At 36.9% G+C, this 27,832-nt stretch overlaps 1 protein-coding gene across 1 annotated transcript in view; it reads left to right on the plus strand.

Moving 5' to 3' along the window:
* PELI2 (pellino E3 ubiquitin protein ligase family member 2) overlaps positions 1-27,832 on the plus strand; it is a 183,918-nt gene that overhangs the window by 143,192 nt on the left and 12,894 nt on the right. The window contains exons 3-4 of the mRNA XM_031001942.3: positions 18,776-18,877; positions 27,557-27,754. Coding sequence (XP_030857802.1) covers positions 18,776-18,877; positions 27,557-27,754 — 300 coding nt within the window. The remainder of the gene's footprint in view (positions 1-18,775; positions 18,878-27,556; positions 27,755-27,832) is intronic.

A 27,832-nucleotide genomic window follows, 5' to 3' on the forward strand; every position in this document is an offset into this window, starting at 1 on the left:
TCAGAATGAGTGAGAGATGTTTCACCAAGGGAAGGAATCACTGGAGGTGAGGTGAGGTACCGTGAGGCTGTCTCTAGATATTTGAAGGACTCTAGTATGTGGAGGGATTGAGATATTTTTTTTTTTCTTAAATGTTCTGGCTGCAGGGAGATAGCTGTCTACCCGCCACGAAGCTTCCCAGTTATTCAAGTTTGGTAACTTTTTAGACTGGATACTATCGACAAGGGCAGCATGCTGTAAAGGAGATTCTAAAAACTTCTGAATAATATGTGCACTTTCAGCTTGCATTAATACTTGGTAACTGTGTTCTGTGATGCCACAGATGACTCAGATTCAATGGCCACTCATTTCTATTGCTTGATCTCTCTGCCCCAGCTGACAGTTTTGCTTACGGCTTGTTTCTGTTCATTCGTTCATGAGTTCATTCTTACAAATTTGATTTGCACAGTGCCGTTCTTTACTGGTTCTTCTCTTCTCTTAATGTTGTTCTTTTCTAATGATGGAAACAGGATTTGATGGGTGACTGAACTACATCGCTTTCAACTACATCGCTTTTCAAGGTGATTTCCAATCCTATGGTCTCATAAATTATAAATGATTACAAAAGTTCATATAAATTCTGTCCCCCAAACTTGGAAATTCTTTTGTAAAGGAACAAAGAAAAGAGTATGCAGTGCAGTATAGACTTGCCCATCCACTTAGGAAATGTCTTACCCTAAGTCAGTTTCCTTATTTTACAAAATGGAGATAACAATATTCACCTCATGCTGGTTGTGTGGATCAGATGACTGCAGTAAAACAATACATGCAAAAACACTATGCCTTGAAAAAGCACTAACTACGCAGAATGTTCACTGGTTTGGTTATTAAGGTGTATATATTTATCTTATAAATCTGTTGTGAGTTTCTTATTTGTTAGCTGGAGTTGTATCCATGTAGGAGATTTTATACATGTAGATGGCTAATCTGATTAAACTTCACACATAAATATATTGACTGAAGATTGCTGACTTTCCGTCCACCATAAATAAGACTTGTCTGCTCTGGTTATCACATAGTTTGACTCTCGAAAAGTTGCTTTGGTGGGTGATGTCTTTAGGGTTTACCATTCAGCATAGGCTTTATCCGTAAGAGGGCAACACATTATTTGTTGAATTTATTTACATTCTATCTCTTTCCAAAAGTACTAGAAGCAGGGCAAGTGTATTTTAAGCAGCAATTTACAGGCAAAATCCTAAGGCAAATCTATCCTTTCATTTATTTGTCTTGCTTTAGCTAGATAGCAAGTATAATAACCTAACACTGACCCTGGTATTTTTAGCTGCAGTTCCAGGAGTTTTGTTCCACAGTAACACCCAAGAAATAAACATTTTACCTACTGCATGGATAGACTTTTTAATCAATAATAATAGTCATATTGACTTAATAATGAATTAGATCTGAATCCCCAGTGTATTCAATATCAAGCCATTTGACTTTTCCTGTTGATTGTTTTATTATAAGCAAAAAGATAATCAACCACAGATTTTTTTCATATCAGAGTATTTTCCTTGAGATGTTTCTCACAACCAATTCTTTTCGCCATTAATTTCTAAAGAAATGTAAATTTTAATTTTAATAAGAGCTGAGGATGGGATAATAAAAATAATTCTTCACCATAGATAGAATGTATTCTCACAATGTGAAGTAACATTTAAAATCTGTGCCACGCCTTTCCTCTTTGGCTGATTTGTAAGGTTTTATTTAGTCACATGCCAAAGGACTCATGGTTAGTTGACGTTAGGGCTGAGCCTCAAGCTGAGTGCCTTGTTCCTGATCTAACTCTCTCCCCTGGCACAGGATGTCCTAGTGCTGTTGCTGTCACTGCATTGATTCTTGTGTTATATAATATCCCTGACTTTTTTGATCATATTCTCTACCAAATACAGCCAGAATGTAAAAGTTTTAATATAGAATATGCTCAAGGGAAACCATTTTTGTGTATAATAACTTTTACCCAATTTTTTTTTAGTGACCTGTTTTATCTGGGGGTTGTTTATAAATTTTCTACACTCTGATGTTAAATGCCTTGATTCTTTTGCTCAAGGATGTGCAGTGGCGTGATCTTGGCTCACTGCAACAACCACCTCCCAGGTTCAAGCAATTCTCCTGCCTCAGCCTCCCAAGTAGCTGGGATTACGGGCGCCTGTCACCATGCCTGGCTAATTTTTTTTGTACTTTTAGTAGAGACAGGGTTTCACCATGTTGGCCAGGCTGGTGTCGAATTCCTGACCTCAGGTGATCCTCCCATCTTGGCCTCCCAAAGTGCTGAGATTACAGGCGTGAGCCACCGCACCCAACCTAGTGACCCAAGATTTCTTTACCCCACATTTCTTTTAAATATTCAGCCAATTGACAAATACTGATAAATATACAAGAATGCAGGATATAGAATTTTTATGAGCCCTTACTGAAGAAATTACCAGAAGACAAATTTCAGCCAAAAAAAAGAGGTGAATGCAAAGCTATCATCTAAACATTGAATTACACTCTATCTGAAGGACTAAAACAAATGAGAAAATGATTGCCACAGAATAGAATGTAAATATTATTATTCTGACAATGTAGAAATAATAGAATTTATAAAAGGTGGGCAAGGAAGGAAAGAATGGAGAGAGGTTCTGTAAGCATGCTAATATCCTCAGATTTTATAGCTGGGAGACAAAAATTATCACTTAAAACAGGAAGATATAAGTATATTTAAAGGTTTAAAAAGCAAACAGCAATAAACAGTTTAAAAATAATTAAAAGTGTACACAGAAGGATGACAGCAAATGAAAATAGTCTTATCATTGTTCTTATTAGAGAGTTAATGGGTGCAAACATTTTTATAGTTTTATGCACAAAAGTAACTGTAAGAATAGAAATATGCCCCTTCTCAGTGATCATATAAAATACAGGTAAGGCAAAGAAAGCACAGATCTTAATGCAGACAATTTTTTTAAAGGCAACAGAAGCTCAGAAATTGAAAAAATTTTTTAAAATAATATTTGCAATAGCATAAAAAATGTAAAACACAGTTGATGCTCATTATTCACAGATTCCATATTTACACATTTACCTACTGACTAAAATTTACTTGTAACTCCCAAATTAATACTCAGGGTCCTTTTGCAGTTATTTGTAGATGTATGCACGGTGGCAAGAAATGTGAGTGGCCTGCCCAGGGCACACATTCCCAGGTGAGGTCCAACTAGGCGAAGCTCTGCCTTTTTGCTTCAGTTCTCATACTGTCGACAAGTGTTCTTTGCATGGTATATTTAGTGCTAAGTTTTTCTCACTTTTTCTTGGTGATTTCACTGTTTGAAATGTTCCCCCAACCATGGTGTTGAAGTGTTCTCCAGTATTCCTAGGTGCAAGAACACTGATGTACCGTACAGAGAAACTACATGTTAGATTATCGTTGTTTAGTTAATGTGCTCTTGACTGCGAGTTCAGTGTTAATGAATTAACAATACAGTACACCAGAAAAAGGAGGAGGAGATTTCCCAATACATAGATGAGGCCACACTAGAAAGTGCTACAGTAACATGCACAGTGTATTAGGAAGCTGTGGGAAAGATGGTAAAGTGGCTAAATGATGGGAAAGTGGCGAAATGTATGAATTCATGAGATGACAGCCAATTTTAAAAAGCATAGTGGACACCATTGTTCTGAAACTGAAAGCCAAAGAAATTTATGGTCACATTACCCAGGGGCAGGAAAATGGTAAACCCAGTTCTTGGTTAGTGTTTCGTTATAAAGATTATTATGTGATTATTTGTAAGAAATATATATTAAGTGAGGTATTTTTAAACAGAAACACAGAAAACAATTATTTGATCATTTGACAAAAACGTTGCAACAAGAGGCTCCTAGGAACTGAATCCTGTATTTTCCTTAGGAGCAGTGGCTCAGTATTCGGTAAATCAATATTTATGACAACTTGATAGAATATAACTGTGAATGATGAGAATTGACTGCACTTAGGGATAAATCTAAGAAAAGATGTGGAAGACCTTTATGCAGAAACTTATAAAAACATTGCTGAGAGAAGTTGAGGACCTAAATATGTGGAGAGAGACACCATGTTCATGGATCAGAAAACTCAACAGTGATGTGAATTCTACCAAAATCTGTAAATTCAGTACAATACCAATCAAAATCCCAGCAGACTTTTTTAGGAGAAATTAATAAACTGATTCTAAATTTCATTTGAAAATGTGAAAAACCTAAAATTGCCAAAACTGCTTTGAAACATAAGAGCAGAGTTGGAGTACTCCCAGTGACTTCAAGACTTTATTTTAAAGCTACGGTAATTAAGACAGTGTGGTATTGGTGTAAAGATAGATAAATAGATCATCACAGTGGAGCCCAGAAATAGACCCATGTATATATGGACATGGTTTTTGACAAAGATGCAAAGGCAATTCTGTTGAAAAAGGATAGTCTTTTAAACAGACGGTGCTGTTTCATTTATACATGCAGAAATATGAATTTGATTTATACTTTTCAGCGTGTACAAAAAGTAGTTCATCATGGATCATAAAACTAAATATAAAACTTCTAAGAGAAAACATAGAAGAAAAATCTTTGCAATCTTGAGTTAGGAAAAATTTCTTAGATATAAAACCAAAAATGTGATTTATAAAAGAACAAATTGATAAATGGACATCAAAGTTAAGAACTTACGCCTTGGGAATAAACTGTTCAGAGAATGCAAAGACAAGGTACACAGACGGGTAGAAAATATTTGCAAATCATTTATCTGATAAAGAATTTGTATTCAGAATGTATAAACTCTCAAAACAACAGTAAGAAAATTCAATTTTTGAAAATGGGCAACAGAATTGAACAGAGACTTCCCCAGAGTAGATATATAGATGTCATATTTGCATATGAAAATATTATCAGCCTCATTAATCATTAGGGAAATACAGATTAAAACCACAGTGAGATAGCACTACACACTCATATGGATGGCTACCATTAAAAGACTGACAATTCCAAAAGTTGGCAGGATTGGATCTAACCCAAAGTTCATCAACAGACAAGTGAATGAACAAATTGTGGTATATCATTAAAACTGAATACTCTGCAATAAAAAAGTAATGAACTGTTGATACATGCATATGCTGGAAACAAACTATACCTTTTTATAAGCACTTGACTGTTCAGACATTTAGGTAATATTTCTAAACATGAAGCCAAAATCATAGAAATAGTAAAGAAAAATGGAGAATTCTTCACTTAATCTAGGAGTGAGGAAAGCTTTTCTAATTATAAAGTAAAATCCAAAAATCATAAAGAAAATATTGATGAGTTTGACTCTAGAAACTTTTTAAAAAATCTGCATGGCAAAAAAACCCACAACACTTTAAAGTCAAAACACAAATGAGTGGGAAGATTTGCAACTCATGTCACAGACAATGGAAATCTTTTTTAATATATAAAGAGTGCCTAGTGCCTGTGTCAATAAGAGACAAGCAACCCAAAAAATAATGAGCAAAGGGTATAAGCTGTTCATAGTAAATAAAAAAAGAGATAACTCTTAAGCATTCTTAAAAGCCTTATTCATAATAGTAGAAATGCTAATTAAAAGCACTATGAAATTACTCTTTTCACATATCAGAAGGTAAAGATATCTGCCATTTTACGCTTTACTCCCTATAGTTGTGAGAGTGGGGAAAACATACTCTCATATAGTTCTGGTGAGAATGCAAATTGGTGTAACTTCTGTGAAAAGTAGTTTGACAATAACTATCAATATCAGAAGTGGACATACCATGTACCATTTGATCGAACAATTTTGTTTCTAGGAATTTGTCCTATAGATGTATTTCCCTGTATGCAAAACGAATATCTGCATATTTATCGCAGTACTGCTTGTAAAATAAAATTTAAGTAATTTAATGCCTGCTAAAAAAGATGCATTAAATAAACCATGCTGCATCTATACATTAAAAAGAGTGAGACAACACTGTGACTACATTTCGTAGACAATTCTATAAGTTATTGTGTTAAAGAAGCAGGGAACAGAACATTGTATGCAGTATGCTATCATTTCTGATGTGTATACTGTGCTGGTATAGGCATAGACTTTTCTCTGGAAGGATATGTAAGAAACTAGTAGTAGTGGCTTTCTTAGTGATAGAAGATTGGAATTGGAAGGGAGATACCATTTACTGGTAACATTTAGTAACTTGTGTACATATTACCTTATTTAAAATATCTTTTGCTCTACAAATCAGTCAAGAACCCGAGGGACCCCATAAAATTAAGTGTTATAGAGATTATGAATGTTATAGTAATCAAAATAATTGGCTAATAGTAATTATGTGTTGTGTACTGTCCTTTGGGTACTTTGCAAACATCATCTGAGTTTTTGCAGCGAAACCCTTCAAGGTAGTTGTACTTTTCAGATTAAGAAATAGATTCAGGGTATGGCCTAAGAATACACAGCTAATAAGGAGCCTTTTAAGAAGTTCAGTTTAATGATGCTTGAGGAGTAACATCCAGATATATCCAGGCTTTGGAGAAAAACATTTGTGAATGGCATTGCATGGCAGCAGGTACTTCCAAGGAAAGACATTCATTATTTTATTCAAAATTTTGTGTATTAAGATTGTAATCTGCATGTTTCCAGCAGGCTCAGCCTCTTGAAAATACCAACTGCCAAAATATATTTTGCTTTTTGAGAATAAATATTTTCATGGTTCTGTATAACTAGAATGTGGCCTTATTGATCTGGTTTTATTCCATAAAGAAAATGAGATTCTTCAGCAGATGGACAAATTTTAAATTTATGCCAGGTCTTAAAAAAATTCAAGTAAAATGAGGGAAAAATTGGAATCTTCCCGTTTTTGTTTACATCTTTTAAATGGGGACTTTTGCTTCTATCACTATAACTAATCAATAGGATGTTGTATTTTGTTTTCTTTGGAGCTTATCCTTGTAAGTTTCAATCTTTGTATTCCTCAGTTACTCAAGGGATCATTTTGACAGCTGATAAACTGGCTTACATATTAAAACAATTACATGGTAAGTCATTGGGTATCTTAGTATAAAATCAATTTATGTCAGATTCAATTTATAGCATTTGGAAGTTTGCCTGCTCATGCCAACAAACTAGGACTTGCATTTACTACTGACTCACTATAACACACAATATATTGTGGATGCCTATGTACTGTTTCTCCAGTGCTCTTTAGAAACAAGTTATGTGCCTTGTTTTAACTAGTAAGTGCATTTTTGAAAGAGCAATAGGCAAATCGAATTATTCAACTAGGAATTTTGCTTTTTCAACTTAGTCATTCGCAGGATGCTTTATTTTTACTTATGATTCATTTTTGTTAGGTTTACTTGTTCAAAGTTTTGCTTCCCATGGCGAGTAGCTCATATATATGTCAATACTTAAATATTTAGAGAAGTAAATGTAGGATGGGATGTCACAGCAGGTGATTCATATGCATCCTTTAAAGCATTATCTATTGACTAGATAGATATCTCCTTACAAAATTTACCAACTCCTGTTCTTACAGGAGACTACGGTTAGATTTTCTCACTCTCTCTTAGTCTTAATATGTACAGTAAGAAATCCTATCATTATTTTAATTTTTACTATAGCACTTGGCATTTCACAAGAATGTTGCACCTTCATTTCTTCCCCTGCGGCATTTTGCTCACATCTGGAAACATAAAATGTTCAAAAGCAAATGCAATGCTGTTTTAAAGAATGGGGTTGTTCAGGGTCACTTTCTCCATCTCTTATCAGGTGAGTGTGGCCCTCCCTACCTTTCTCTAGGTAACCATCGGTGGTCCTTACTGCAGGATCAGTCCCTGAAGTGACCAGCAGTTATGATGCCTGCTGTGTGTGTGTGTTGAGATGGGTGTGATTTCAGAGCATTGCCTCACACTGTGGTATGTGACGCTTTCAGGTCTGCACCCCTGCTGCATCATCTCATGCTTTGTAGGGAGCTGCTACACGGAATCAGTGTTGGGAGGTGCCATCAGAGTCTGCATTAAAGTGTGCGCTTTCAAAACTGAGACGAAAAGGCAGAAGAACTTTGAAAGTCGTGATTGGTTTTCCTTTATGGTAACTCGCGTACAGTGTGTGATTGGTAATGTGAACATGTTTATATAGATATGTGACTGAGTCACAGCATTCTTATGTGGGAAAGCTACACTTTGCCCCTATTTTCCAAAAGATGTGGGACAAATAAAGCAATAAAAAGAATTGATTGAGTTGGGTGCAATGGCTCACACCTATAGTCCCAGCACTTTAGGAGGCCAAGGCAGACAGATCGCTTGAGCGTAGGAGTGGCCAACATGGAGAAAACCCATCTCTACAAAAAAATACAAAACATTAGCTGGGTGTGGTGGTGTGCGCCTGTGGTCCCAGCTACTCGAGAGGCTAAGGCAGGAAAGTTGCTTGAGCCTGGGAGATTGAGGCTGCAATGAGCTGTGACTGTGCCACTGTACTCCAGCCAAGGTGACAGAGTGAGACCCTGTCTCAAAAAAGAAAAAAAAAATAGATTGCACATTAGGTTGACTTAATACGTTCTAAAACACAATGAAAAAATCCATACAAACTTCAATATGAACCTTTCACTTGTTTAGCAATTTGTCATAAACTGGGTAGATATAGTAGTTGAAACTCAGTTCTTAGCAATGACCTTTCTGGGGACAAGGCCAGCACTTGTACAGGTGACAAAACTGAGGCCAGAGCACTTACGTAACTTGCCCAGAGTCCTACAGCCAGCCCGTGTTGGATTGGAGATTCAGCCCAATCTGTACTATTAGCAAAACAGTACACTGCTGGAATTGAAGGCTGGTTTAAAAAGACTGGAGTTCTTACCCTCAAGGAGCTTTTCATCTGATTGGAAGTGGTAGGATTCCTGGGAACAGGTGTCCACACAGCATGTGAATGTCACCTGCCCAACTCTCTGGCTGCAGCCTTTGGTGTTCATGTTTTCCCAACTATATTCAAGTCAGATCATCTTCTGAAACTGGTACCACCAACCAGATCTAGCTTCTTTGTACTTGAGAGTGACCCCAAATTAGAAACAGACTCTCCTCACATATTCTTACTTTCTCTGGTGTCTGTGCTTGCTGATAGATTGAGCGTGCCTGCCCCAGCCCTGTCCAGCACTCTTGTGTGCCATAGATTCTGTACCAGGGTTTATCGAATAGTTCAGTAAACCAATCCAGGATGGGCTCAGGAGTGGCCCAGGGCCGAGTTCAAAGCTATTGCCTCTAACAAATAGGCCTATGATTTTGATTTACTAGAAAATGCTGTTGATTCTGATGAAATCCAAGTTAGCACTTTGTGACTTTCTTATCGTGGCCATGGTTTGGGCGCTTGTTTGAAATATGGTTCCTTGAAAAGATAGAATATTTTAAAGAGTGTGTTTCATGCAACATAAATTGTGAATTCCTTTAACCACCTCCTCTCTTTAGAAATAGTACTCACACATATTTTAAACATAAATTGACAAAGATGGCAGAGACCTCATCTTCCCTGTAGCAAATTGAACCAGACTGATTGAGGATTTATTGCTTAATTATACTTGTCAGCCTGACATAAAAGTCATTAGTTCTAGAAAAATATGTTTGTCATACCAGGATTATCTCTAATTAATACAGTCAATATCTAGCATATACTTAAAGCCAAACAGAATAGTGGGTTCCAAAGTATATGTTATGGACTGCAGGGAACTGCTCTAAATACAGGTTCGTATTTGAAGGGAGAAAGTGCCATGTTTTATATACATCATTTTCTCTTCTTTAAATCCAGTGAAATCAGTGCTACTGACATTGACTCCCTTTATTGATGAATTATAAAGGTAGTAGTTGAAAGATCAGAGAGGTTATGGTTGGTGAGTAGCTGAACTCAGATACAAACCTGGTCCAGTGTGTTGTTTTTTCAGCATCAGAGTCCACTAGCCAAGTTGATCTCTGCAGTATCTACATGTGGTTATTCCATTTTTCTAAAGTACGTGTAAAGTTTGAGCTCAGCAGAATAAAACCAGGTAGTCATATTGAGAGAGCCAGTTTGATATAAATGTTTCTTCTGCCCGATGTTTAAGCATTTGCTGGATTATCAGTGGCTACTGCAGTGAGGTGATGCAATTTTAGATGCAGTTAGTATCATGCCTCGCGGGATAATTAGTACATGCCCATATACGTTTGATACCCTCTAGCCCTCACCCTGCTCTGCCCCCACATCACAGTGTGCACAGTGCTCGAGATGGTAAAATCATTCAGCAGTTATTTCCAGGCTGCCGCACGCTCGCTGTAAACTCATTCATTTGCTCATAAATGTGCAGCTTTCTGCCATAAACATAAATATCAGAAGTTGTTTCTGAACAACAAAGGTTCAACTCATTGGCCCCACTCAGACCTACCCCCAAACAGTTTTATTATTATGTTTTCCCATACCGACTAAAATGTTTCTACAGCAATACACCTTGACATAGAAAGTGTATTTCATAACCAGAGCCACTGTGAGAGGTCAGTATAGTTATTTTTCCAATTTCATTTGGCACTTTCTGTGGTAGTCATTTTGTATAGTTGTTTATTTAGATTTTATAGTGGACTGAAATATTAAATTACCAATTAGATTTAACAGTTAAAGTGGCTGAAAATAAACTTGCCTAAAACACACATCATCATCGGCAGGGGAGCTGATACTTAGTCTATGATGCCATATTAAATAGTGCCATGTTGTGGCCATCATTCAGAAGGCTGTTGAGAACACAAGCGTACATCACATTTCTTGGTAGAACCTAGAAGACAAAGAGGTCACTAGCTGTCCCAATAGAGCGTTCAGGACATTTCCTAGCCCTGCTCCCATCGGGCAGGCTGTTAGAGAACCTCTGACTTCTTCACAGAGAGCAGATTGCGTGAGCCCAGGCAGAGTGAGGAGACGCGTGCTCATCCCAGAGCACATCCAGCCCCAGGGACTCTTTCTTCCCGGGCATTTTGCGGAGACCTGAAAGGCAAGTGCAGTGAGCAGCCTCAGAGAAGAGCACCACGTTCAGATATGTGGTGCAGAGCTCTTCAGAGCAGCTTGGTATCTAGAAAAGGTTGCTTCAGCATGTAAGCCACACCAGATCTCTGGCCCTCTATTTTTGAGAGGCAGAAACAACCCTAATTATATCCACACACAAAGAAGACTATGCAGAGTGTGCTCATTTCAAAAACATTCATTTGATTTAGCCAGACTATTGTGTGGCCCAGGAACAATAACTGCAGTTCTATAATAGTCAACTTCCGGGATGTCTAGACAAGAGGGATATTAAACTCCTGAGTCATTTGGTACTAAGAAAGACTTCATAATAGAAAAATTTGTGTCCTTTGAAGAAAAAGAATTTCATTTTATTTGAAATGCAGATGCGAGCATGCACATGTATGTGCGTGCATGCATACACACACACATGCACACCGCATTCCCTTAAATGAGGCAGACTCTAGTAAGGCATACCTCTTGGTATACAAAGGCAGACCTAGTAAGGCATACCTCTTTGGTATACATCATACATGTAGTTTGCAAAGCAGCTTCATAGTTTCTAACATACATGGTGATTTTCTTCTTCTGCCTTCCTAGTGTCCCCTCTATTCTTGCTCTAAATGTATTAAGGACTACAAAAATGTCCATGTGACACACTTGGTGACCTTTGTCTTCTCTGGCAATACTTTGAATGATTCACCAATACTTTTTGTAGTCTATAGTCATTTTAAATATTAATTCAAAATTTTCTTCTCATCTCAGCCTTCTAACCAGAGATTATCACAATAAAAATGCATATTTGCTTTAAACACAAACAACCTCTTAACATACATTCAGGAGCACATAACACTTCCATTAGAAACATAGACCCTGCTCTGTGTAGAGACACTGCTGCCTGCCATGGTAGACACACCTGTCCCGTTCTCTTGGGTGTAGGTAAGACGTACACACAGATAACTGTAGTGTCTTGGGTGATGAGTCACATAAGATTTTTTAAAAAGTGCTCTGGTACCAGTAGGCCTTGTAAGCTGATTGTTTCAGTTGTCTTTTGTTGTGTAGAAAACTACCACAGAATTTAGTGAGTTCACAAAAACCTTCTGTTTTATTCATTATTTTGTGCGTCAGGAATCTGGGAAGGGCACCACTGAGTAGTCAGTCTCTGGTCCACATCTGGGGCAGCTGGAGTTGGAGGATCCACTCTCACGGAGGCTTCTCCATGCACATGTCTGCATCTTGGTTCTCCCAGGCCTCCCTATCCCCATGTGGCATTTCATTCTCCAGGCCCTCTCCCTGTGGCTTTGGCTTCTTGGAGCCTAGTGGCATGTACATAGTCAAGCTTCTTGCCCACAGCTGGGAACCCCCAGAGCGGCAAATGGAAGCTGCAAGCCTTTCCTGACCTAGTATCAGAAGTCCCATGTGTCACATCCATGGCATTCTCTTGGTCATTGAGCAAGCTACTGAAGCCAGCCCAGATGCCAGATGATACATGAAGATTGCACAAAAGCATCTTCAGGACAGAAAGTTAAGGGCTGCAAAAAAGCTGGTTATAAAATTCCTTTGAGGAATAAATCAGTTTTGTAGCTACTGGTTGCCCAATAACTACTTTGTATTTGAGGAGAAAAAGTGAAATGTAACACATTGTTTTGTATTTGATTTTTGCCTTAATACAGTGAAATCAGCCCGGCTTTGACTCCCTATTGGATTAATTATGAAGGTAATAATGCTAACTGTATGTGAACAACGTGGCAAGAGAGGGCTCAGGGGTGACATGAAGCTTTTAAGTGTGAGTGACTGTTGTGCTATTGACTGAAATAGGAAACCCAGAAGGAGAAAATGTTTGAACCAAACCATGTAATGATGCTGTACACTGCAAGTGACAAAATGCCTAACGAAAAGCAGCCTAAAACCCTGATTTTTATTCCAGAGGTCTGGTGACAGGTAGCTCCACATTTGATTCAGCATCTCAAAGATGTCAGGGCTCTGAGCCAACTTCTGTGAGAGTCTTTTGACCTTCCTCTCACGTTGCAAGGTGGTCTACTTCAGCTCCAAACATCATGTCATATTTTAGTGACAGAGAAGGGAAGGAGTCTCTCTCAGTGTCTCTCATCCCCAGGAGCTCCACACCAGATGTCTCCTAAGTCCCACTGGCCGAGAGTGGATACATTTCCATGCGCTAGCCTCAGAGGAGAGTGGGAGAGCTAGCGTGGATGTCGTCAGGCTTTTTCGCAGGAAGCCAGCTCAGCCAGCAGGGAGAACGACATTAGTTAGGCAACCAACGGTGTCTGCCACAGTGATAAATCCCATTTTCTCTCTCCATACAGTTGATAAAGGCTCACTTAGCAGCCTTATAGAGCTTGAATTAAATGGGCTAAATCATAACTATAATAAATTAATATTTTCTGGATATGTGTTAGTTTCTCTATTGGCTTTCACTTTGTGGTTGAGAGCTAACACTGCTTCTTAACAAATAAAAGATTTAATTATTTATTTCCCTCATACTTTAAAATTTGGATGAAAATTCTTTGGCTGCCATTAAGACATGTTACCCATTGTTTATCCTGCAATACGGCCTTCTGTTATCATTACATTTTATATAAGTGCCTTTACGTGTGTATATGGGTTTATAAGAGGAAGAAAATTCTCTAGACGTATGAACCATGTTTGTTTTAGAGTCTGGAGACTCACAAAACTCCCTGACATTAGTTTTGAGTTGTAAGTTGAAGCAGGACAGCCAGTTCTAACTGTTCTCATCCCTGAATGGCAAAGGCAGGCAGAGCTGAGCCTGTGACACAAGCAGCATAGCTGTAAGAAAATACATATCCTCAGCTGAGAAGAAAATACTTGACTCACATCTGGTCTGGGCATCTGGGATTGCAAAGTAAGGCCTAATTTCTTCAGCTGGATAAAGCTGAAATTCTTTAATCTGTTTATCTGTAATTGCCCAGTTATATTTTAACCTAATAACATTTATACTGTAATAAAGTGGTTTTTATTGACTCAAAACATTTGAGCTGAGAGTGTCACTACTGGTACCTTTGCTAGTGAGAAGTAGGGAAGGTGAGGGGAAGACCTGAAGAAAGAAACTCTAAATCTCATCTTGTATCTGTAGCAGTTCGTTCGTTTATTCTTTCATTCATTCATTCATTCATTTGACATTCATTGAATGCCTGCCACACTGTTGATGCTGGGGTGGAAAAATAAATAAGACTGAACGTGTGTTCGAGGCACATGCAGTGATATGAGAACAGAGATGGCGACCTGCCTTCTCATCACAGCTGCCCAATAGAGAAGTGAATATAGGAAATCATTATTGTCTACACCAGCAGTCCCCAGCCATTTTGGCACCAGGGACCAGTTTTGTGAAAAACAATTTCTCCACGGACCGGGGAGGCACATGGTTTTGGGATGATTCAAGCACGTTACATTTGTTGTGTACTGTATTTCTATTATTATTTCATTGTAATATATAACTAAATAATTATACAATTCACCATAAGGTAGAATCAGTGGAAGCCCTGAGTTTGTTTTCCAGCAATTAGACAGTCCCATCTGGGGATGATTGGAGACAGTAACAGATCATCAGGCATTAGATTCTCATAAGGAGCGCACAATCTAGATCCCTCACATGCGCATTCATAATAGGGTTCACGCTCCTATGAGAACCTAATGCCGCTGCTGATCTGACAGGAGGAGCTCAGGTGGCAATGATAGCAATGGGGAGCAGCTGTAAATACAGATGAAACTTCGCTTGCTCGCCTGCCACTCACCTCCTGCTGTGTGCCGTGGTTCCTAACAGGCCACAGACTGATAGCAGCCTGTGGCCCAGGGGTTGGGGACCCCTGGTGTACACAGCAAGCTGCTTGAGCTGGTTTTCTTTATGATGTTAAAGAGCTTTCTAAATTTGTGTTGATGTAGTAAGGTCACAGCATTATGTTACAGTAATCGTGTTTGAACTAAGTTATAGCGAATGCCAAGAAAAGACCCTACCTGCTCTCCTTTCTGATGTTTTGGAAATAGATTCCAAAACAACTTAGGGCCTTGGAGAAACTTTTATTTCCAAAATACTGGAAATGATTGGCTCAAGTCAGTGAATCTGTCATTTACTAGAAACTCTATTTCTGAAAGTCATATTTTAAATGTTAAAAAATATTGTTGAACAATTGATACTTCTAACAAAAAGTTCAATGCCATATGTACTTGCAGACTTTTCCGTAAGACATGACCCAAGAAGGAAAGTGAAAATTGATCTCAGGCTTAAACTCTTCTTTAATTTCCCCCAACCACCTAAATCTGACTCTATTTTAGACTTTAATACATGGAAACAAGGTCATGTGAGCCCTAATTCATGTAATTGAAGGAAGTCTACACTTCCCCATTTATTGACGATGATCCTGCTGGTGGCCTTAGGCGCCCTGGTTTTTACTGCCACCAAATCCCAGTCCTGGCTTCAGTCTCATCTTTTCAGGCCAGCCCAGCCCACGTTTCTGCTTTCCATAGGTGCAGCGTGTTGGACCCCAGGGCACCAGTACTCTGGGCCTTTGTAGAGGCAGGACTCTTCTCCTGGCTTAGCATTACCAGAGGGAAATCCTTGCCAGAACTGGAAGTGACTTCGAGGTGACTATCATGCTAGTTCCGAAGTTCCTCAGCCACCCATGCTGCAGGGTGTGCATCACCTGCTGCCCCGGAGCCACTCCCCACCTTCATGGGATTTGTTTCTGCCTGCAGTCTCTTTTCCCACTTTCATACCTTCCCCAAATTCCAAGGCCTCCAAATCACAGCCCTTGGCTAGTACTTTTTTAATCTAAAAGACACAGAAAAGGCATTTTCCTAACCTGAAAGCATTCCCCTTTCCTAACCCTGGCCATTTGCCTTAAGCAACATACAAAAATGGCAGAAGTCTGATATCACAAATTTTCTTTAAATGGGCTCAACATTCAAAGCATCCTACATCAGTGTTTTCTTTCCATTTTGGGGGCTTGGGTAAGACTCCTCTTTGCTGTGGGCAGTTTCCAGGTAATGTGATGCTTTTGCTATAAATACCCTTTTTCATGTGCTACATAGTCTTATAGTTTGGGTCACAAGAATATTTTTATAATGAAACACCTTACAATAATTTGTGTCCAGTAACAACTTGCAGCCTATAAAATGGCTGTTTCTGGTGTTTTCTAAAGTGGTGAGGAAGTGTCTCTAGGGCAGAAATCTCCAAACCCCAAGGTAGTTGTCTGTGGCCTGTTTGGAACTGGGCTGCACAGCAGGAGGTGAGCAGCAGGTGAACAAGGGAAGCTTCATCTGTATTTATAGCCGCTTCCCATTGCTTGCATTACGGGTTGAACTCCGCCTCCTGTCAGATCAGCGGTGGCATTAGATTGTCATAGGAGCACGAACCCTATTGTGAACTGTGTGTGTGAGGGATCTAGGTTGCGTGTTCCTTATGAGAATCTAATGCCTGATGATCTGTCAGTATCTCCATCACCCTCAGATGGGACCATCTAGTTGCAGGAAAACAAGCTCAGGGCTCCCACTGATTCAACATTATGGTGAGTTGTATAATTATTTAATTACATATTACAATGTAATAATAATAGAAATAAAGTATACAATAAATGTAATGTGCCTGAATCATCCCCAAACCATCCCCCCGATCCAGTCCATGGAAAAATTGTCTTCCACAAAACCAGTTCCTCGTAGAAAAAGGTTGGTGACCACTACTCTAGAGCACCCTGTCCACGGCTGTGCTAGGCCTCAGGTGACCAGAGCAAGTCTTCATGAGACAATGACTTCCCAGCGAATTTGGGAGAAATACTTAAATGTTAAAACTAGCAAATGTGTTAGGGAATAAAAAACAAAATTTATAATTTAAGGTAAGCTGTTTTAAGCATGAGCAACTCCATTTGAGGGCTGCTCCCCAGACATCTCCAGGTTCAGGTAACCCTTCCAATTCAGGCAAATGGAGTGGAAGTTTGAGAAACACCATACTTAAGCAGGTGCCATTGTACAAAAACGTATAACATTTAAAAGTATTTCCCATTATTGCACTTGTTAACTCCTTGTTTTGCAGATCATTTGTACACTATAGACATTTTATGCGATATGTATATGCCATGAAAGTTGTGTTGGAGTCGATATATTTGTAAATTGAATCCATTTAAAATGCAATAGATACTTTATAGGAAACCCTAAAATAAATTATTTTATAATCAACTCCTGATTGTTAGTTTTATAAGTTTGAGTTTAATAAATTATTTTTCTTCAAGTAGGTTTTTTCACTGACTATTAAGATAAACATGTACTTTTTACAAATTGTTTTTCAGTTTTATTGAGGTATAATTAACAAATAAAAATTGTATATATTCAAGGTGTACAACGTGATGATTTGATATATATACACATTGTGAAATGATTACCACAAAAGTTAATTAACACAAAGATTACATCCACTTAAATTGAAAATAGTTCTTTATAAATTTGGCTTTCAAAAATAGTCACTCTCAGTGAATTTATCTGACTCAGATCAATGAAAATTTAAGACGATGTCTGTTAGTAGTGTTGAGTACTTTAAGAAGTATGTTTTAGATTCCTGACCATGTTAAAGAAGTATTATCCTAAGGAAGCACATAAAATGAAACATCAGCTCAATCATGAAATTCCTCAGGGCAGATTATTAAATAACCATGAGATTAACCAGGCTAACTTCAGAGTTGATTTGGAATGTTTTACTGTTTATTGCTGTAAGGAATTACATTAGTCAAATATAAATGTTTAGTACATTTTCATTAACATGCTGTGTGTGTCCAGTTTCTTCTAGATGCTTTCTTGGTCTTCGTACAGTGTCATCATTCAATAAATGTGTAATAGAAAAGCTTATTAAAATTTTGTTATACTTAATGTAAAAGATTAAAAATGAAGATAAGTTAGATTAAAGTAGAATGAATAGAACATAATTGAAATAATTTGGAGTCCATTTTATATCGATTTATTTGTTAATTTAGAAACATTAAAAGTATGTGACCACAACTTTTTGTTCAAACATATCACTATGGACAAAATAAGAATGATATCATATTATTCCTAGGCTATTTGAAAAAGAATATTAGCTTTTTCTGGCCTAAAATTTGAAAAAAATAAAATTGCTAGTTACCTTATTTATTAATAAAGTAAATATCTGACTTAACTAGTTGCTTATACAAGATTTAAGTGAGATGTAGAACAGAATACAAATATGGTTATCATTGGCTAGGACGGTGTATTATGATACTGAAATCTTAATTAGAACATTGACAGATTTTCCAGTGATTCTTTTATGATGCTGATAATCTCTATCACCTAGGAAAAATAATAATATGTGACTTATCTGTTGTGTGAAATCTCAAAACTTGAAATAAATGACTATATTAGTCTAAAAATTCTATTACTGAGTTTAGGTAATATGGAGAAAGTATGTGTTTTTCTTAGAAAATCACATTTTCTAAGAATGTGATTGAATCGAGTCTTTCAAACTAGTAAATAAACTTTGATTTGATTTAATAAAATATTGTTCACTTTAAGACAGACTTTGATAAAACCAGAATTGTGACTCTTGGCTTGTCTGTGATTGAGGGAATAGAGCATAGGGGAAAAAACCTGGCTGTGTGGAAAATGCTGGCTTGTGCTGGGCTTTGCCGGTAGAGTGGTGGCTCATAACTACAGGCAGAATTGATACGTTGTTGAAATGGAATTGTAATGGATTTTTTTTAATTTTATTATTAGGCTATCAGCTGCAAAGGTCAACACAGTATATCCTACACTTTGTCAAGGAATCAGACTGTGGTGGTGGAGTACACACATGATAAGGATACGGATATGTTTCAGGTAATATTTTTCTTTTTTAATAGAAATTTTAGCACGTTTTCCTTTAATTCTCTATTTTGTATGTGTAATCAGATCTTCCAGCCTAGTGTGTCCAGGGGGAAAGAGTTGAAGATAATATAAAAATTATTCCTGTTTGGTTGTTGAAAGATTAAGAAAAAAACTTAATTCTTTAACTGTAAAAGGAAATTATAAGGGCTACATTCTCAGACCTCAGTGCAATAAAAATAAACATTAATTAAGCAAGAATAAAAATTTTAAAAGCTAACCACTTTTAAAAGCCAACATTTTCAGAATACTTTCTAAGTAGCATTTGAATGAAAGGGACATCCAAACTACATTTATAGGTCTTTTCAGAAATAACTGTGGGAATATCATGTAGCACAACTGACAAGATGAGGCCAACATCTTACTCGGAAGAAAATGCCTTACGTGCTTTCATTATTAAGAGGAGGGAAAGAGAGAGAAAGAAAGAAAATCAAGGGACTAAACATTTATCTCAAAAGTTCTTTTTTGACAAAGGACAGCAATTAAGAAAGTACAGGATGGGTTTGGGCATAGTTTTAGTGGTATATAGTATAAAGTCTAGAAGCACATCAAAAGAAAGCAGAAGGAAGGAAAAAAACATTCATCAGTTAATGAATTTAAAAAAAGGAGAATTAATGAATATATTCCAGATTTAGTACTTTAAAACAACAAACAATTAAAATTTAGACTAATAACAGAAAAAAGCAAGTATAAGTTGGAATTGATGAGGCTTTGCATTTCCATATGGAGAGTTAAATTATTACATAAATGATGTCAAAACAAACATCAAAAGAGTATGATAGATACTAACATCATACTCTGCTGAAGTAAATTCTAGAGAATAAACATTTAAATATAAAACTGAAGGAACAAAAAGTTCTAGAAAAAAACTCAGGAGAATTCATATTCTTGGAATAGGGAAGGATCAATAGTAAATGGAGAAATAGATTTTACCCTACGCATTTTCACTTCTTTTTAAATGTCACAAAAATTAGAAGTCGAACTAGAGACAATTAGGGCAACAAATCAAGTAGACAAAGGATTGATACCTACTATACAGTAATCACTTTTCCCATGCTTTCAAAAATGGACAAAGAACAAAACATATAATTCTCAGAAGAAGAAATATAAATGGCCAATAAATATATAAAATAATTTTTAAAATACCAAATGAATTAATAATAAAATACTCTTTATTACCTATTAATTGGAAAATATTAAATAATACAGCACTGTAAAACATTGTATGGAATTGGTCCCCCTGGTGGGACTGTGAATTGGTGCAACATTTCTATAGGGCAACATTGCAGTACTACCATGAATTTCAGCGCTCAGACCAATTGACCCAGTAATTCTAACTTCAGTCATTTTTATACATAAATAATTAAGGAATATGAACAAAGATTTAACCAAAAAGTTGTTCATTGTAGTGTTGTATATACTAGTAGAAAACTAAAAATAAACCTACACTTCCAGGAGTAGGTAAGAATGATTACAGTATGGTGCATTTAAATGCAAAATACCATGCAGCCATTACATGATTATTAAATGGGAAATGCAATAAAATAAGTGAAAAAAGGCATATATCCACTTCATGCTGTATTTTTATATGCACACACATAAACATAGGTATGGAAGAGAGATGGGACTAGAAAGAAATGCCCCAGCTCTTTTTCCATTTTCTGTAACATTGTAAATTACAGGCCTAATCTGGATCAACTAATTCAGTACTTTTGATTGAGAAAGAAAGAACATTTTATGTGGTTTTTAAATGTATTTGCAGTAGTCCTGAACTTCAGCACCTCAGACTGATAAGAAGAGCCAAAGGCAAATTACAAATTGGGGAAATATTTACAATTTGTATCACAAAAGGTTAATGTCACAAATATATAAGGTACTCTTGGAAATCTCTTTTTAAAATACCTACAGTCAGATAGACAAATGAGCAAAGGATTTGACAGGCAGTTCACCAAAAAAGGAAACTAAGTAACTCTTAAAAATAAGAAAATATGCTCAACCTCATTTACAAAAAGAAAAATGTGAATTAAAACCACATAGAGATACCACTTTTCACTTGTCAGATTGGCAGAAATCCAAAAGGTTTTGTCAAAGATATGGGGAAAACAGACATTATCCTACGTTCTATAAATTGGTGTAGCATTTATGGGGTAGCAATTTGAAAATAGTTATGAAAAATACAAAACATTTACATAGTTTGACTCAGCTCTTCTCTTTGTAAAGCTCTTCTTTCTAGAGACTTACCCCAGAGATATCCTTACCTACATGCAAAACGCCATTTGTACAGTTATTGCTCAAAGCATTGCTTAATAGGAAAAGATTGGAAACAACCTAAATGTTCTTCAGTAGTGGACCAGTTCAATAAATTTGGGTACAGCTATACAGTGGAGCCCTCCAAGGGTATAAAACAGAACAAAGAAAAGCTGTATGTATAGCCACAGAAAGAGCTCCAAACATATTAAATGAGTTAAATATTAATATTATTGAGTATATTGAGTCATATTGGTAATATATATTCAATTAATTTAACATACTACTAAATAAAATGTTATTAAATAATATGAAATATTACATTATTAAATGTTAATTTAATATGGTAAAATGGTTTAAATCATGCTTATATGCATTAAAAAATCTCCAAAATGATTAATAAGACATGAATGTAGCAGTTCCCTTTGTGGGGAAAGGGACTGAGCAGGTGGTATACAGGGAGATATTTTACACTTTTCGATTTTTGGAACTATGCGTATGTATTAGATATTTAAAAACTAAATAATCTTAGATAAAATATATAGTCATATTTATACAAATAGTTATTAAAGTGCCAGTTTGAACTCAAAAATAAGATTTATCATGTTTGGGCAAAATACTAACTGTGGTTTTACTCTCCATGCCATTCCATTATATAATCTTATAAATGTCTTCTTATTCTGTTAAGGAAAATATCTTCCTACATAAGTATATGCATATTCTCCCCTGTTGATATTTTTATGGAACTTTATTATTATATCTTTTTAATACTCATTAAAATTATTTTCAATTTATAAGTTTTTTTTACTACTTATAGTAGTAGTGAAGATTTTAAAGATTTTTTTTTACAGAGAGAATTCTTAATACTAAAAAAGTGAATAAAGCCTATTTCACAATTGTCAGTGATACTTTTTTACCACTTAAATTCAAAAACTACTGTGATGGTACCTGTTATAGGTAAGTCAGGTACTCTCAAAGTGTGAGACATTAAATTCCTTTAAGAAGAATCTTGTTTCTTCGGAATTTTTCAGAGTTTCATAGATATTCTTTAGCGACGTATGTGTCACATAGTGTATTCCGCACTGTTGAACAGTCACATTCGACTCACATGCTCACTTTCTTCCCTCTCATTTCTGCAGAATGAATTAAAGATTTAGTTGGACTTTTTCAGCTTCCCGTTACTAACTTCGAAGTACTTTATGCATACTTCCTATTTTGTCATACAGAATATCAAAAGACTCAAGATTTAATAAAGTTCATAATTTTTAACTGCAAATTCACAGCAATGAAAAATACAATGACTGTTAATACAGTTTGGTGCCACTGCTTTGAATCATGCCAAAGCACCAGCAGCTTTACCCACCATTGTTCTAGCACCATCAGCGTAGAGAGCAGCACAGTGGAAAAGGCAGTTAACATCTTTGTATTATTATGAAGGTAATTTTGGCCTCATGTACCTAGACCCCATGGCAGGGTCTCAGGGACCCTCTGGGGTTCGTCAACCACATTCTGAGAATACTGATTTGTACCAACCTCTTAATTTCATAGCTGAGAAATCTGGGTGTTTGAAAGGAAAAGTAATGTAAACTAAGGCCAGAAGAGAAGAGGCATTAGGGGCAGAGCTAAGATTTAGGTCACTGAGCTCTTCATTCTCTGAATAGTACCAGCTCAGCCTCTTTAAATAAAGTATGGTAAGCCAAGCAAGAATTCACATGTTTCTTAAGGAAATATAACACATTACATTCACAGACTCACTGGACCTGTTAGAAGGATCTGTGGCAGATCATTTTAAGCAGAGAACTAAGCAACTCTCATAAGACCTTGAAAAGACAGGCTTGTTTCCATTTTTTCCTCCTTTTAACAAGTTTATATTTCCAAAGCCTACTACTGACAAAAATCACCGAGCAAAAAGCGCTACAGCACTCATAGTTCTGAAGTATGGACCTCGGTGTGGAGAGTTTGTTCGTTTTAGTCATTCCCATTAAAATGATTTCTAGGGTTAATTGAGTATTCAAAGGCAGAATATCAGAAAGAACCAAGAAAGGGCTTTATGCTGCATTTCCCACTGTTGGAGTCAGTTAGTAGACTCAGAACTCAGAAATATTATTGCCTGAGGAGAAAAATCAAAGCTAGATCTGAATTTAAGGTATGAGAAATTGTTAGTTAATATAATCAGAGTGAGATCTTGGTCATTATTTTCTGGAGTAGGCATAAACAAGGAAAGAAAGAAAAGTCTAACAAGAAAGTGAAACATAAAAGAGAAGATAGTTAATGGAAGGAATTAGAGGGGTGCATTGTCTTTATAATGTCCCTAGAGTAAAGTGTGGTGCCAAGTGCCTTCTGACCTTAAGGGCCAGGAGACTGACTGGGTCCTGCAGCCGGTGTTCAGGGGTCCTTTCTCTCAGATTTCACAGTTTCACAGGCTTCGAACGTGGTGCTACAAGGCCTAACATTTTTGGGTTTTGGTTTTTTGTTTGGTTTGGTTTGGTTTTCAATTTAGTTGATTTACTGTAGTTTTTTTTTTTTTTTGATTTACTGTAGTTTTAGATGATAACATTTAATTAGTATCTATTAAGTTAAGAGGAAAATGTTAAAGAATATCTACATTTTCTAGTAGGTATTTCTACAACCATTGTACATGAGCATGCATGTGCAGGTATGTTTGTATCTCATAGGATTCAGCCTCCCTGTCATAATCTTCCAATTACTAGTTTCATCTCTTGACCATCTGCTGTGTCAGAAACTCCTTTGATGACTGGGGAGAGATAACTAAGGCTCTCCTCTCTCAAGGAGGCTACATCTGGAGAAGGCAGACCACAAATAAGCAAACCCTCTGGGCAGAGGAAACAGTGAGTGCAAAGGCTCCAAGTCAAGATCACAGTGGAGAAGGACAGCAGTGAACTCAGATGGACTTGGAAGGGCAGGTAGAGGCTGAGACAGGTAGGACCTTCAGGCCAGGTTGAGTTTGAGATTTATTCTAGGAATTTTGGGAAGCTGTTGGAGGATTTTAAGCAGGAGAGGGGTATAATCTGATTTATGTTTTTGTATGATTTCTCAAACTACTATATGGAAAAGAATCTAGGTGGCAAGTATGAAAACAGGGAGACCAGTTTGGAGGCTAAGGTGATAGAACCCAAGTAAGAGATAATGGTAACCAGAACCAAAATGGGAAAAGTAGAAGGATTGAGGATGTGTTTGGAGGTACAGCTGACAGTGTTTACACAGGGCTAATGTGGGCATGGAGGAAACTGAAGAATCAGGTTATTCTTGGGTTTTGACTTTTAGCTTGAGCAAATTGGATGTCAGTCAGTCATTGATATAGGGAAGCCCCAAGGTGAAGGGGGATCCAAGTTCTGTTTGGCATATATTACATTTGAGATATTTATCAAACATACAAGTGGAGATTGGGTGTGCCGGTCTGAAGCTCAGGGGAGAGATGAAGACTTTCAGCTGATAGGTGGGATTTGGTGATACTATCTAGGGAGAGAACAGAAAGAAAAGGGAAGGGGGGACTATTTACCAACTGGCCTGAAAGTTTCATTATTTTAATACCAGGTAGAGATGGACCGGGATATGCTGGCTCAGCATAAGCCCTGGATTTAGCAATATATTGATTTTTGGAATCTTAGCATGAGTGGTTTCAGTAGAGTTGTGGGGAAGGAAGCTCAATTGGAGTGGGTTGAGGAAGAAGGAAGCTAAAGATATGGGTGAGGAAATGGAGGAGATAACAGGTTTTCCAAGAAGTCTTGCTGTTAAGTGAATCAGAGAAACAGGGCTGGAGCCTGGGGCTTGCTTGCAGGTGAAGGAAAGCATTTTTAAAGGTGGGAGACTAGGCCAGAGCAGGGCTACTCAAACTGCACTCCCTCTGCCCAGCAGTGAAATGTTTGTTAAAATACAGAATGAGAGAAGCCTACAAATTGAGAGGAAACTTCTATGACAGTTTGGCATTGCGGAAACATCCAAGCAGATGATCATTTCTCAAGTACTCATTTTTATTGTATGTTTAAAAGGCATCAGTGATGGGTTAAAATTTAAAACAACAACAGCAACTATACTGTTCCTTTAACCACAGAGTTTGAGAAGCTCCAGAATGTGTGTGAAAGCTGATGGCATGATCCAGTATAAAAGGAGAAATTGGTGACTCAGGAAAGAGAGGAGATAATATTAGGAGCAAAATCCTTGGGAAAGGGAGAACATTGGAATACCAAGTGTCAATGGAAAGATTGCTTTTAGATGGGAGCAACAATATTTCATCCTTATCCCAGGAGGGAAGTCAGAAAATAAAGTGATTGATGCAGGGAGATGGGAGGAATTGGTTGAGGGAGGTGAGAAAAAGGTGAGGTCCTTCTAGATGCTTTGATACCATCTTACCTGTCCTGGCTTCAGCTGACATCCAGGCAAACCCAAACTTTTCTTATATATATAAAATTTAACATGCTGAATGGAGCAAAGTTCTCACTGTAGCTAGTTATATGACTACCAGCATTCTGTGACTATCACATGAAATTCAGAAGCACCCTGGCTTGCGTGCTATATGAAAATCAGATGAAATTCAAAAGCATCTTGGCTTGTGTGCATGGCTGCCTTTAAAATAATGTAGAGTTGATCCAGTAGTCGAAAGAAAGGGCAGGCTGCAAGTTTTCCACATTGAGTGATTTTTCAGCAGGAAAGTGACTTAGTTTTGTTTTTTTGTTGTTTTTTTTGTTGTTGTTTTTGTTTTCCTGGAAAAAGCAACATGAGGCTTGTGTCATAAAGTATAAAATTTTACCAGCACTCTAGAGGTTAGATTTAAGTGGAAGCAAACTGATAAGTCATGTGTATGACCAATCAAGATAAGTGTCATGACTTAAAATCATTGATCTTAGCAGGCTGTTCCAGTTAGAATAAAATTTCCTCTTTTTACAGTCAATTTCAATTACTTCATCAAGACATTAATTTAATACATTTGGATGAACTCAGAATGTGGCCCTTCTAGAAAAGAGTAATTTCTCTACACAAGAAGGAACAGTTATGAAACATTCAAACCAGCAGAGTGGTTTTGGCTTTGAACTTAGAGCTTGAAAAGTCATTGCCCTCTTCCATGGAGATGGACAAATCTTGTGACAGTGACTGTCGCTATGAGGCTCCAGGTTTGGTGAGATGACTGGGAAATTCTAGAATTTATCACATTTTACTCCTAAACTTCACTGGAATAGAGGCTCAGGACAGGTTTACGCCTAAGTTTGAAGTTGGCTTTGTTTTCGCCTTTATACTTTTCTCCATTTGTTAAATATTTTGCAATAAGTCTTCATTACTTTTCTAATTTTCTTGTTAAAAAATGTTTAACAAAATTAAAGCAGTCTGAATCAGTAGAGTTTCCAAGTTACCCAGTTTTTAAATGAATCTAGCAGAGAGGAGATTTTGCAGCTTTAGAAGGATGAATTATATGATTTTATAATACATCTAATTTAGATTTTACATTGCATTTTTTAACAAGTTATGTGTTTTCAAAACCTGAAATGCATATATCTAGGCAATATGCATCTGTTCAAATTGTTAAGTTTCAATGAAACCAGCAGTTTAGTTCATTCCAGGCACATTTCATTAGGACAAGAAATTAAGGGTTATAAAAAAACAAAAGAAAATAGATGTCTGTGGTCTGTTGGTTTTAGAGAGATTGTCTGTGCATGAGAACGTATATATGAGATTTACAAAAGAAATGTAATATTGTTCCAGGAAGCAAGCTGAGCTAAGTGATACAAGATTTTTTTTTCTACTTTCTTCATTTGGATGAAAAATGTATTACATTGCCTAGTTTGTAGATAGAACTTTGAGACCAGAATAAAAATGCCTTGGAAATTGACTTTTGGGAACTTTATGTGCATACATCACAGGCCTCTGCATTCCTCCCATTGGCAACTTCAGAATCAGAGTTACAGTTGTTGGGATGGAACATTAATCCAAGAGATAAAATCTGATGAGTGGCCAAAGATCTACTCCTGTCCTCTTAATTGAGCTTTTTCTCAATACTTAAAATCTAATGAACTAGTGAGTGGCATAAAGTGAGTTAAGCAAGATGAGTAAGTTCTAGAGAGTTGCTGTGCACCGCTCTGCCTGTAGTCAACAATGACTGCATTATGTGCTCAAATATTTCAGAGGATACATCTCATATTATATTCTTAGCACAATACAATAAAATTAAAAATAGGTATCTCTAATATTTGGTTACCCTAATATCTTCCCTAGTTAAATAGGAAAAGGAGCACGAATGAAAATCTTGCATTAAATTCTAACCCTCAGAACAAGGATAGTGAATGTTAAAGGAATCCTGAATGCTTTTTCCTTGTGAATAAAATACGGCACCCTGCTATTTTCCAAGTGAATCACGAGTACATTTGATTTATTTAGGTGGGCAGATCAACAGAAAGCCCTATCGACTTTGTTGTCACAGACACGATTTCTGGCAGCCAGAACACGGACGAAGCCCAGATCACACAGAGCACCATATCCAGGTTCGCCTGCAGGATCGTGTGCGACAGGAATGAACCTTACACAGCACGGATATTCGCCGCCGGATTTGACTCTTCCAAAAACATATTTCTTGGAGTAAGTACTGTCAAGAAGTACACGATTTCTAGAAAAATGCTTGTGATTATGATATGGAACATTTAATTGGAGCAAAAA

This window comes from Gorilla gorilla, chromosome 15 (genome assembly GCF_029281585.2).
Source record: "Gorilla gorilla gorilla isolate KB3781 chromosome 15, NHGRI_mGorGor1-v2.1_pri, whole genome shotgun sequence".
Classification (NCBI taxonomy): domain Eukaryota; kingdom Metazoa; phylum Chordata; class Mammalia; order Primates; family Hominidae; genus Gorilla; species Gorilla gorilla.